The following is a 14,197-nucleotide window of genomic DNA, read 5'->3' as shown; positions in this document are numbered from 1 at the left end:
CTTCCGTATTAATTTGCAGATGAACACAGATTTCAGTAGAATAAAAATATTCTCCTTAACATAAGAAGGAAAGATGGAGAGAAAGTAATGAAGTTGTAGAAATCACATATTTCTTAAATGACATTCAGATTTGAATCCAAATTTTCTGTCAGCTTTCTCAGATTTATCATGAATACTGTCAAGCAGATACAATTGTTCTTTAAAGAGTGACACATGAATGGGTGTTTTTCTGAGACGAAAAAGAAAATCTAGGAAACAAGTGGTGTTCTTCCACGTAGATACAGTCTGAATGTAAAGAATGAAACATGAATATCTCTTTTTTTAAAATGATTTCTCCAAAAGTTTAGATAAGAACAAGGAATAATGGACAGAGGAAATTGCTCCTCACAGACTGAATTTATTTTTATGGGAATTACTAATAATCCTGAGATGAAAAGCACTCTATTTGCTGTGTTTCTCCTGGTTTATCTCATTAATCTTCTGGCAAATCTTGGAATGATCTTCTTGATTAGAGTGGATCCCCAGCTTCATACACCCATGTACTTTTTCCTCAGCCACCTCTCTTTCTGTGACCTCTGCTATTCCACAGCAATTGGACCCAAGATGCTGGTCGACATATTTGCTAAGAACAAATCAATTTCCTTTATTGGCTGTGCTCTGCAGTTCTTGATCTTCTGTATCTTTGCTGATTCCGAGTGTCTGCTGCTGGCAGTGATGGCCTTTGATAGGTACAAGGCCATCAGCAACCCCTTACTATACACAGTCAACATGTCCAGTAGGGTTTGCTACCTGCTCATGTTTGGGGTTTACCTTGTGGGGCTGGCAGATGCTTTGATACACACAACATTAACATTCCGCTTATGTTTCTGTGGGTCTAATGAGATTAATCATTTCTTCTGTGACGTCCCTCCTCTCCTGTTACTGTCTTGCTCTGAGACACAGGTCAATGAGTTAGCAATATTCACACTTTTTGGTTTCATTGAACTGAGCACCTTTTCTGGAGTCCTGGTCTCTTATGGCTACATCATCTCATCAGTCTTAAAGATCCGCTCTGCTGAGGGGAGGCTCAAAGTTTTCTCCACCTGTGCCTCCCACTTGACTGCAGTTGCAGTTTTCCAGGGCACCATGCTTTTCATGTATTTTCGGCCCAGTTCTTCCTACTCTTTAGATCAAGACAAAATGACCTCACTGTTCTACACCATTGTGATTCCCATGTTGAACCCCCTGATTTATAGCCTTCGGAACAAGGATGTGAAAGAGGCCCTGGAAAAACTCAAAAATAAAAGATGGACTCAAATAATTACAATATTTAGACATTGTCTGCATATTTATAGTTAAAGTTATTTTAAAATATTACATGATGCACAGAAGAAAAATTGTTTCACATAGTTTATTAAATAAGTATTTGTACTAATTTTTAGTTATAAGAAAATGTTTCAGCTGTACAAATGTTCTGCTTCCCTGTTTACCTGAAATTAACATATCTCTATTAAAAAAATCCTCAAATTTTTAATTTTCTCAAAGTTTTATTTGTTCATTCTCCTATTTGTGCTTTATTTCAATTATATTACAATACAGTAAACTCTTGTTAACTGCCTTTTATATATTTTTGTGCCTTATGTTTTACTGTGAATTTATTAGTTTATATAAGAGTGTACATTGTATTCTAGGTAAATTAGTCAATTCATTAATTATGACAATAGGCCTCAAAAAACTCTGAAATACAAAAGATTATGAGTTACATTTCAAAGCAAAATGCCTAAATATAATGTGCAGGAAAAAAATCTTTCTTGGACAGCAAAGATCAGTTTCACATTTAAAATCTTTCAGAGATATTGATTCTAGGCAGAGATTTAGGCAACTAGAGAAGTCTTCAGATGGACAAATCCATGACATTTAAAAAGCAAAGAATACAATAAAGAATTAAAAAGAACTTGTTAAGGACTATTTTGTGATGAAATTATCAAGTTCATCTCCTCAGTAACTTCTTCCAGGAAGATTTCTCTTCCTTCTTCCCCATTCTCGGTCCTGGTCAAGTCATCATCTGGCCTCCACAAACATTTACTTCTTTAAAGAATCGTATAATCAATCCTTTTTCTTAAGTCAATATCTCCAATATGAGATTGTGAGCATATTTGCTTAAGGACTGAACATTTTAGCCTATTTAAAATAGTTGCCTGAAATCTGGGACACAAAATGGGTAAAGTAAACAAATTCTAAAATAAAAATACCAAATAACAAAGTAGTTCTGAGTACATAATAGATGCTGTTAAAGAAAAAAAAAATCAGTGGCATGGTGTGTATATATATATATATATATATATATATATATATATATATAGAGAGAGAGAGAGAGAGAGAGAGAGAGAGAGAGAGAACACATACACACACACACACCACATCCCAAATATCTTTAAAGAAAGTACATAAATTTATTGTGTATGCAAATCCAAAATATTCACAGTGACATGAATATCAACTTAATAGCAAGTAAATGACCTATATCTGTATATATCCTTGATATTTGCCTTTATCAATATTCTGTACATTGGTTTTCTCATGAGTCGAGTACTGATTTAACTTCTTGTAAATGGCCACAGTTTAAGGGCCCTGGAAAACACAAGGCAGTGCTTAATTATCCTTTTCAATTTTGGAAGCAAAAGCCACTGCATCTCTCGCGTTTTCCAGCTGCCTCAGGGATATGTCTCTTTGTGAAAATACTACAGGCTAAAATGAAGCTCCAAAGACCTCTGCTTCCAAAGTTGCATGTGAAACACTTTCACAAGTTAGGAGAAGACATCCTGATGGAAAATATCTATGCAATATCCTTAACAAAAGGCTTCATATATTTCCACCTGTTGCATATTTTATCAATTAACCCCCTACTCTTTTTAAATTTTTTGTTTGTTTTAATTGATTATATATACTCTTTTGCAATGTTTACTTATAAGCACTGTCATTCTTTGTTTCCCTGATGTCATGCCACCTAAAGGATGCTATTCAGAATCAAAGTCTTGGAGAGGTGATAAAATCATGACAGAGCACTTAGGAATGGCTTAATAGTTTAATTGTTTAATTTTTTTTCTTCCTGAAACTGTGCAATGCCATTGCCCTCCACACTATTTTCTATTAGTAAATATGTTAATGATTTCCAGCCAAGTTGATAGAAATAAAAGAAATGGTCCGCCAGTGTGGAAACCCTTACTATTTGCTCCCTTTTATTTTCAGTCACTGTTGGGATCCTGTCTAGGTTTACAAATGGATTCTAATGGTCTCTGATGGTTCTGTGGCTCTCTAATTTTGTAAGTTTTCAAATATTGCTTTAAAATCAGCACATTTTAAATTCTGTAAGAAATTATAAAAAATAATTTTTAAGATATATATTTTACTGTGCTTCTTTCAGGAATCTAACATGAGAAATTTCTATGGATTCAGTGAAACAATGCCTACAAAACACTATAAGTTGACTTATTACTTATGGGTTTTAGACAACTCAGTGCCTAATATATATGACAATCTGTGGTGATAATTAAATAATGTGAAATGCCTGACTAAGTTGAGAAGGCTAAAATTTTCTTTTGAAGGTGAAATCTATTTGTTCTTATAGGCTATTTATTAGAATATATGTTTAAAAATAACCCTTACACGTGATAAATTATGTATGCATAACTTTATTTATAAGTAGATGTTTTATAATATGAAAATTAAATATAAGAAAAATGGTCATTAGAAGAAAAGATTAAATAAATTAATGTATACAAATAGAAAGGAAAGCATCATTTCTAATCAGAATATTTATTTGTATGCAAGGTATGTTTATCTGACATTATTTTTGTTTAAGATGAGAATCTCCTTAGTATAGAAAAAAAACCTAGTTATCATAAGATGATGTGAAAACTGTTCATTTTTGCTCCCTTGTAAAATTATTTCTATTTTCATCTTTTATTTCTTTTTACCTAAAAAGTTTAGTACCAGGGACTAAACTCAGGGACACTGGACCACTGATCTAAATGCCCAACCCTATTTTGCATTTTATTTAGAGACAGGTTCTTATTGAGTTACTTAGTGCCTTGCTGTTATTGAGGCTGGCTTTGAACTTATGATCCTCCTGTCTCAGCCTTCCAAGCCACTGGGTTTAGAGGCATGCGCCACCATGGCCACCATAATCTTTGAATGTGTTTGATGAAGAATATTTGTGTGTTCATGTCCATGTAAATTTTTAAGGATTCACTGATTTTACATTTATGTCATTAAAACAAGTAAACTGGCACACTGAGATATGGAATGTTGGTTGACTGCAGTCACTTTAGTGTTACATGACCTAATACTGGGCATTAACTAGATAAGAAAGTAAGAACAATTTTTTTATGCTTTTAAAACAGGTCTGCATTTATTTCCCAATTACCTTAATTCTTTAAAATATCAGATGTTAAACTTATTCCCAAGGGATAAAGTGCTCAGCACCCAGGGGTCAAACACAGAGATGTTTAAAATCCCAGGCAATCTGGAGCCTTGGGAAGGATTAGGTGCATCCAGATACCAGGTCTGTAGCTCTGAATCAGGTTCTGAATTTTTTTATTTTTAATTTTACTTTTGTTCTATGTTATATATTACTTTAGTTTTTTGTAACACTTTTGAAATAAAAGTAAAATTGTTATATAACAGAAGAAGATTATGAAACTTGATGCAAACATTTACTATAATTACTTTATTTATTTAGCAATTTAAATAATAAATATAGCAAATAATACAAATAATACAAATATGCTACACATGGTATATGGTAATTATATACCATATACCATGTAGCATTATGAATTAATATCATTTGTCATTTAACCTCTTACCTGCATTTTTATATATCTTAAAACCTTCTCATATTACAAAGAAAATCACTGCTTTTAGAGATCTTTAAATAGTGGTAAATATTTAAATGACTTTATGCTGAGATACAGAGACCTGCACATTGACCATTGTACTCCTGGTAAGGTTTCAACTTTTTCATTTTTCTTTATTTACCTTCAACTCCACTTTTCTTATGTCTTCACTGGTCAAAGGTCACAGGAAAGTTATTATAAGATGTACAATTAGTTTTGACAAAATATGACAGTGGGACCTAGAATTCCATTGGCCTTTTAAATAAAAATTAGCAGAATTCATTGGTATAAAACAGAAACAGGAAACAATGAAAATAAAAAGAACAATATAACAGCTTTGGGGAGACACAGTTCAGAGACAAATCTCTCTGAGGATATGGGACAGTGAACAAATAAGATATCCATCATGTATTATTTGCTTCGTACGAACTGTAGTGAACAGATCATGTGGATACTAGTTAATTGAAAGGACTCATCTAGTAAACTACAGTGCTTTTCTTGCCTTTGTGTTACCTATCCTACCAATATCTCTGCAATTAAGTTCACAATGCCTTTAGAATCTCAGCCAGACCATAACCACGTTAAAAGGGAAAAATGGTGCGCTCTGCATGTTTCCTTCTACCTATGCTAGTTTACTGCTCATGAAACCCAGAATACCTACTTGTCCAGAAACAACTAATCTTCCTATCCTAGTGAGCCCTCATCTACACACCATCTTCTTCCCAGTGACAACAACATATAGACATATGATAGCAGCTAAATGGCACTAAGAAGTTAAAGGAGAGGTAGAAAGCTAGTCTAAGACTAATTGCTACTTGCCCAGGTATCCAAGATAATGAGGGAACAAGAATGGGATATATACTTTATTTCCATTTTCACATAACTAAAATTCTTTCTTACAGAATGAAGGATTTTCTACAAATTTGAAATCAACGACAGTCTCCTCAGAAAATGTGGATATCTGGACCAACTAATTGTAGGAACAATTACATTAAATTATAAGTACATCAACTTATTAATCTATACAAAGAACTAACAAAAATATTTCCAAGGACTACATAGGCTTTCAGAAAAGTACCTGGCATAATTTAGATGAAAGAATGTTAACCTTTCTACAGAGTAAGATAAATATAAGAGGTACCATTATTCTCTTGATTCACATTAAAATAGACATTTCCAGTAGAAAAAGCTTATCTTAAAGAACTGTAGTATTCTTTCTTCTATGATTACTGGAAGGACAGGAGGAAGGAAGGAAGAAAGGAATCAAGGAAGGGACGGAGGGAGGGAGGGAGGGAAGAAGGGAGAGAGAGAAAGAAGATAGAGTGAGCCAGGAGGTTAACTAGTACTAAGGAAAGACTGTGATGACCTCCACTTTCACTTGTTTTTACATATACAGGAATTTCCAGATCTGAACAATGGCAGTTGAGAACTTCACTCTGTTTACTGAGTTCATCTTCTTGGGACTATCTGGCAGACAGGATGTGCAAAAGGGGCTCTTTGTGTTCTTCTTCCTCGTTTATGGCATAACCTTGATTGCCAATCTAGGGATGATCTTGCTGATCAAGGTAGACCCCAGACTTCACACACCCATGTATTACTTCCTGAGCAATCTGTCTTTCTGTGACATTTGCTATTCTTCCACTGTCTCTCCAAAGATGCTGGCTGATTTCTTATCTGAGCAAAAGGGAATTCCATATGATTTCTGTGCCATCCAAATGTATTTTTTTGGTGCCTTTGCAGATGTAGAATGTCTCATGTTGGCTGTCATGGCCTATGATCGTTATGTTGCCATCTGCAATCCACTTCTTTATACAATTGCAATGTCCAGGAGAATCTGTACCCAGCTAGTGGCAGTTGCCTACCTTGTGGGCTTGGTAGACTCAGCAATCCACACTTGCTTGACATTTCAATTGTCCTTCTGCAATTCAAATGTCATCAATCACTTTTTCTGTGACATCCCACCCTTGCTAGCCCTCTCTTGCTCAGATACCTCTATCAATGAGATAGTGATGTTCACCTTCATTGGCTGTGTTGTAGGACTCAGCATTGTCACTGTCCTCCTCTCCTACAGCTACATCATCACGACTATCTTTAGGATGAACTCAGCTGAGGGCAGACGCAAAGCCTTCTCCACATGCGCCTCTCACCTTACAGCTGTGGCCATATTTCATGGCACACTCCTGTTCATGTATTTTCGACCCAGCTCCAGTTACTCAATGGACACAGATAAAATGGCCTCTGTTTTCTACACAGTTGTTATCCCCATGTTGAACCCGCTGATTTACAGCTTAAGAAATAAGGATGTAAAGGGTGCTCTGAGCAAAGCTATCAGCACTAACTTGTGTTCTGGGTGAAATCATGTTTCACACTCAGAAAACATCAACAGATTTTGAGAGTAAAACATAAATGCATTGACATAGGTTCCTATCAGTACAAACTTCGAAATATCTATTGTGAGGAAATTGAGATTAAGTAGCCATAATTTTTGGTCTTCCTCTTTTAAGTGAAGAGCAAAAGAACATCACTGAGGTGTTTTGTAGAAAGGGTCCTTTAATGTCTCCCACCTTGTTGATGTTTGAGCCAGAAAGATGCCTTGCTAATTCAACACACCCTCCATAAACTTTCAACTTCAAATATGAGTTTAGTGGACACAGTTGACACACTGGAGGAAAATTGAGAGAGTAAAACTCAGTCTTCATGGTTTCCTTCCTAAGCACTAATGTCTTTCTATAAACTTCCATTATAACACTTAGAATAACTAAATAGTAAATAAATAATTAAGAATGAAAAAGAGGGAGCACATTAGACACAGTTTTTAAGGCAATGTTCTTGTCTGGTTCCTTTCCCATTATGTTTGGCTCTGTTGTTTGGGGTGTTTGGCTTCAGAGAGCCATTTGAAAACAGTAATGGAATAAACCAAGTAGTGTCTCCTGCAAAATAAATGCAAAAAGGAGTATTTGTAAATTTAAAGGTTCTCCCTTCCTCACTTTTCATGAACTATATTGTTTTAGAGGAAGTCTCTCCACACTTCTTGGCTTCTGTTTAAACTGAAAGAAAATATCAGTAAAAGAGGGCATTTAATGTACAGAATTTCTTAGCTCACATCCACACTTCTTCAGTCTGCCTCAATTAGCAGTAATAACCCCTGCACCAGAATCTCCAGCCTTTCTTTTCACCTTGCAGTCTGGGCATAGGAGCAGACTTCCCTCTTTGCCCTCAGATTAGAGGACAGATGTGGTGCTGCACAGTTGGAAGCCAGAGATTTAAGACCAGGACCTTCTCCAAAGGCCTCAGGAAAGGGGCCCCCTTCTCTCTCAGTGGGTTCATAGCATTTTTTAAATATATTATTGTTAGTTAAAATTAGAACAATGGTAATGACCAATTGGTACAGTTTAAGTTATAAGGAAGAAGAATGAACATAAATATGTATAAAAAAGTAACATTTACATTATTATTTCCTTTAGAATGATTTATATTGGTTCTTTCTGTGTCTGAAAAATAAACTGAAACTCTATTATAAACAATGTTAATAATGATCGTTTAAGAGTGGTTGAGTATCAGAAAATACTATAAATATTCTAATAGTTAAATTAATTGGTGGCCAATTTTGTCAATGTTATCACTCATTGGTTAATCTGGTGATGAAAAATATCACAGAATTTCAAGCTTTCAAGAGCATTCATCTTATCTCAGGTTGTTGTTATAAAAGGAAGATTGAGTTTATGCAAGTTTTTCATTAAAATCCTCTTCCCTACTTTATACATCATTTTGTTTATAAAATGTGCTAAAAAAACTATTACATTAAAAATTATAGGATTGAACAAATTTATAAAAATATGTAATTTTCTCAGAGTGTATATCTAGTATTACTGGCTGAATAATTTCAAATAAAAAACAATAGTGTCCCATCTTTTGAATATCTGCTTGTCTGTATAATCTCAGGTGGCATACTTATTGTTCATGGAATATATTACTTATCAGGAGCTCTTAATCATTGTCCAGTTTCCCAACTCAATGCGATTTATTAAAAACATATTCAATATATTGACATCTATAAAAAGCAAACACACATTGTGAATTCCTTTTGCTACATATTTCTCATATATTTTTGTCAGCTTTTCTTTTAAAGAAAAATATATAACAGTCTTTAATTTTTGACTTTATTGTTTTGTTTTAATTATTAAAAATGATAAAAATAAGAGAGAATTTAAGAATAAAATTTGGACCTTAAAGTGAGCCAGGTATGGATTTCACATCTGTGTGCTCTCATTACTTGGTGGTTATGTGTCTACGTTCAGGTCTTAGATTTTTCATCTGTTAAACAGGGGTTTAATATACACATTCTATGATTGTATCTGTATATCCATATTTATCAGTTTCATACGTAAAGATAGTAGACATACATATGATTTTGTTCTGGACAGTCTCTATGAGTCTACTGAGTCAGCTCTCAGGAACTGATCTCCTAGTGCTCCAAGAAAGAATGGTGTTGCAATAAAACCATGTCATGTGATCTTCTCTAGGATCTATCTCCCTTAGTTGGTCAGAATCCACCTTTAGAATATGGTTTCCATCATGTGTGCAGCTTTCTCCTTATCCTCCTCATGACCTATTTTCTTGACTCTGCCTTTGCTCCTGGCTAAAGCTGAGTAGAGGCTCCTCATGGCTACCTCTGCTGACCTTCTGCCAAGCACATCACTATGCTGCTCAGATCAGGCGCCTAAAACTGAACTAAGGAGTTCAGTCCCAGACTCCACATTTCCAAGAAATTTGGATAATTAATCCCACAGCAACTCATTTTATGTTATACTCTGTGGGGCTGATCCTAAAGGCTCTTGCTGAAATGGCAGCTATGAAGAATCAATAGACATTTATTTTGAAACATCCATGCACTTCAAATAATATTTACTGCTAAGTACTCAGGTTGAAGTACTTAGTTCTCTTCAGTCTCAGAATGCCATATTCTTACTGATCATTATGGATAAATTATTTTTTACAAAAATACATCCCACTGTAGTGAGTGAAACTGTGGCTGCAAGTTACAATCCACTATATGTTTTCCCTGTCAGAAAGTCTTCCTCTTAGCTCATTGGATTTCTAATTATTTAACCTTATCCTCAGATTTAACTTTTTTTTTGACTTCTTATCCTCACATTCTGTAAAGATTGTTTCTAGAAGCCAACTAAGCCATAACCCCACCAATTTCAGGCTTCAGTTCCCAGTTTTCACCCTAACATTAGAGAATTCATCAGAAATTTTTGCTTTGTACATTATAGATCAAGAAATTTCAGAACCATTTGACTTTATAGGAAACAGTCTAAGAACCAGACTTTATATTATTCTACATACACAATTTTGTTAATAATTGACCTAGCTTTTAGCCCTCCTACTTGAAAATAACTTGTAACACCCAAGCATATGATACCACTGTGGAAAATAAACCAAAATATTATAACAGGAATAACAATTTTTTGCATGTCAGAGGTATATAGTAAGAACTGAAAACAATCAATAGTAAACCTGTATTTTTTTTTCATAAAATTTACTCAGAATATACACTGGGAAGACACTATGAAACAAATGCAAGAGATACAAATAACAAATCAAAATTAATAAATAACTTTTGTAGGAAAATAGAACACAGACATAAATAAGTGTAAGACACAAAATGATGAGAATAGAGTACTCAAAGAAATACACCTATGATTCCTATGAGATTTAGAGTACAGACTACCCTATGATTGTAATGGAGGATTCAGAATAAAATTTTGACAATAGTATTTAAGGAGTCTTTTTAGAATGAGTTAAATTGGAATAGGTAAAGTACAATGAACACATATTTACATGAAAATCAAAATTAATTGGCAAATAATGTTTGTTAATGTCATTAATTGTCTTTCACAAAAGGAGCATTATGTTATTTCAGTGACTTATTCATTATTGACAGAAATTGTGAAAAAAGTTAAAAAGTAAGAACAGAAAATGTGTAAGAATAAGAGACACAAGTGTTTAAGAAAAGGTAAATCTTCCCCTGAAATACATATTAAATATTTCAACTGGTAAATAACAGATAGTGATGATATAAATAAAATGAGAGTCTAGCTCCACTGTTGGGCTCTGGCCTTTTCTTTTGTGAAACTTTCATTATCCACAGCTTGGACAAATATCCTTATTAAATTGACATTTGCAACAGATAGAAACTTTGTCAAAGAATAGATATGTTTGAAAATTACAAGACTGATTATTTTTATCAAAGGAGAGTAATCTTAATGATTATTTTTATAGGAATTATTTGCATCTTTGTTCCTTGGATTTTATATTAAGGGGTTCAGCATAGGGATAATCAACTTATAAAACACAGAAGTCACTTTGTCAATATCCAGTGAATGACCTGTTCTGGGCCACAAATAAATGAAGATCAGGGAGCCATGGTAGAGAGTGGCCACTATCAGGTGGGAAGCACAGGAGGAGAAGCCATTCCTTCTGGCCTCTGCTGAATCTGCCAAAACGCAGGCATAGGAGAGGAGAACTGTTAGAAAACAGATTACCTCTGCCTCTACCAAGCAAGCAAAGACCACAAGAATGATGTCAAACATGCCAGTGTCAGAATTGAATCCCCCACACACCAGTAAAATGCTCTGAGCATAATCTTGCAACAGACTTCTTGGAGATAATAATGATATTAAGCAGCGGGTTGCAGATTGCTATGTACCTGTCATAAGCCATGGCGGCCAAAGAAGAAGGATTCCGTGTCAATCAAAAAACAGAAAAAATATATAACTCTTCAGTATAGTCAGTGAAAAAAAATGGTTTTCATATCAGAAATCAAGCCCACAGTAATTCAAGGGCAATGATAAAAGAGTAATATGCACCAATAAAGAACTGTATGCAGATGAAAAAATACACTGGGATAGGCAAGTGGGAACTGGTGGGGATTAGTAAAATCATCCCAAATTCCCCATCAGGGTACAGAGTAGATGGAAAAGAACACAGCAAAAGGAAGACTCAGAAATTCTGGATGGTCACTGAATCCCAGGAGAAGGATTTCCATCTTTAATATGTCACCTTCCCACTTCATTATATAGGGTGCTCCTAGATGGAATCATGACAGAGCAAAGATGAAAGTGTTAATAATACCCTGGACGTTCTTGGTGAAACTTTTAATCTTCTAACCATAGAATAAATAACCTGCAACTAGACATAATTTGACTTCTTCCTTTCCTATCTGTAGCCCTTTTATTTTTTATCTTGAGTAAGTGTTCTAAAATTTCAACTTCTATATTGAATAGGAATGTGAGAGTGGCTATTCTTACCTTGTTCCCAGTATTAGAGAAAATAGTGTCCATTTTTCCCCATTCAATATGATGTTGACTTTGTTTTTGTCATGTATAACCTTCATTGTATTCAGGCAAGTTTCTTCTATCCCTACTTTCTTCAAGGTTTTTTATCATAAATAGTGGATATATTTTGTCAATCTATTGAGATTTCTTTGTTTTATTTTTCTTTTTCTTCCTTTTTTGTCCTTGTTTTTATTTGTGTGGTGTATGGCATTTATTGATTTGCTTACATTGAGCCAGCATTGTATTGCACCCCTGGGCCGCAGTCAACTTAATTATGGTGTATGATTTTTTAATGCTGTTTTAGTAAGCTTTTTCACTGCTGTAACCAAAAGACCTGACAAGAACAATTTTAGAGGTTTCTTTAATACAGTTTCAGAGGTCTCAATCCATAGATGGCTAATGGCTGTTCTGTGCCATAGAGGGAGAATTTCATGACAGAAAAGCTTGGTGGAGGAAGGCAGTCAGGACCTGACCACAAGAAAATAGAGAAAGACTAAGCTCTGCTCACCAGACACAAAGTATATACCCTAAGGCATGCTGCCAATGGCCTGCCTGTTCCAGATACACCCTGCCTGCCTACAGTTACCACCCAGGTAATCCCTATCAGTTGATTAATAGACTAATGAAATTAAGGTTGTTATAATCCAATTTCTCACCTCTAAACTTTCTTGTATTGTCTCATACTAGTTAAGTGGGACACCCCACATCTAAACTACAACAAGTGTGTTGTGGAAGTCTCTTTCTCTTTTCTTATATTTTATTGAGGACTTATGCATCTATTTTCATCAAGTATAAAAATTTCATCATTGTTTGTAGTTTTGTTAAAGTGTTCTTTTCCAGTTTTGTATCAAGGTGATAGAGGCTTAATAAAATGGTGTTGGAAGCATTCCTTTTCTCTCAATTTCTTGGATTAATTTAAGGAGTCTTGGAATTAATTCTTTAAACAACAAGTAAAATTCAGCTATAAATCTATCTTCTTTTATTTGTTTCTTTAGGTTTTCCATATCCTCTTTCTTCTCTTTGGTCAGTTTTGGTGAATCACATGTGTCTAGAAATTTATCCATTTTTTACATATTTTTCAATTTATTGGAACATAATATCTCAAAGTAGTATCTAAAATCCTTCTGATTTCAGTTGTATCTGTTGTAATTTTACCATTTTTGTCTCTTATTAAGTATAGCCCTGAAGGAAATACAAATCAAAACTACCCTGAGAATCCACCTCACCTCAATTAGAATGACAATCCTCAAGCATGCAAATAACAATAAACTCTGGTGAGGATGCAGGGGAAAGGAACTCTTTTGTAGGTGGGAATATAAATTAATAGAGCCACTATGGAAGTCAGTATAGAGGAGCTTCAAAAAGCTAATAATAAAACTTCTATATGACCTAGGTACCTTACTCCTCCACACTAAAACAAACAAAAAAATTAAATCAGCTTAGTTTAGAGATCTATGCTTACTTGTGTTTATAGAAGCACCATAAATAATAGCTAAGTTATTATATCAATCTAGGTGATTATCCACAGATGAATTGATAAAGAAAATGTTCTCTATTCACACTGGGGTTTTATTCATTCACAAATAAAAATGGCATTCTATCATTTGTAGAAAAAAGGATGGTAATTGAAATCATGATTCTGTGAGAAATAAGTCAGAGAGAAAATATTGTATGTTTGCCTTCAGATGTGCAAGCTAGATGGAAAACATAGGGAAAGAAAGGGACTCCATCAAAGTAGAAGAGTGACAATTGGGGTAGAGGCAGGGGTTCTGAGGAGGAAGTGCAGAGAGTGAGAATTATTGGGGATTAAAATTGATCAAATTGTGGATTCCTGTATTGCAGTATGCCACAACAAAAACTAGTGTGTATAATTGAGATGCACCAAAATAAATAAATTAAATGAAATAAAATAAATGAATAATCTTTACTGACAAAAGCCAAAAAACCCTATAAAATAAATTGAATACTCTTTCTAAATCC

General features: G+C 34.3%; 2 protein-coding genes across 2 annotated transcripts; both read left to right on the top strand.

Annotated features, from left to right (window-relative positions):
* The first annotated feature begins 363 nt into the window (after window positions 1-363).
* Window positions 364-1,338, top strand: LOC101957885 (olfactory receptor 5W2). The gene has a single exon (XM_005342184.2). It carries the CDS (start codon window positions 364-366, stop codon window positions 1,336-1,338), a length of 975 nt encoding a protein of 324 aa, XP_005342241.2.
* Window positions 1,339-6,292: 4,954 nt separating this feature from the next.
* LOC101957598 (olfactory receptor-like protein OLF2) lies at window positions 6,293-7,231 on the top strand. Its single transcript, XM_005342183.2, has one exon. The coding sequence runs from the start codon at window positions 6,293-6,295 to the stop codon at window positions 7,229-7,231; it is 939 nt and encodes a 312-aa protein (XP_005342240.2).
* The last annotated feature ends 6,966 nt before the right edge of the window (window positions 7,232-14,197 follow it).

The sequence above is a fragment of the Ictidomys tridecemlineatus genome, chromosome 4, assembly GCF_052094955.1.
Source record: "Ictidomys tridecemlineatus isolate mIctTri1 chromosome 4, mIctTri1.hap1, whole genome shotgun sequence".
NCBI classification, from domain to species: domain Eukaryota; kingdom Metazoa; phylum Chordata; class Mammalia; order Rodentia; family Sciuridae; genus Ictidomys; species Ictidomys tridecemlineatus.
Note: the sequence above shows the minus strand (reverse complement) of the source record. Positions and strands in the feature narration are given on the sequence as shown.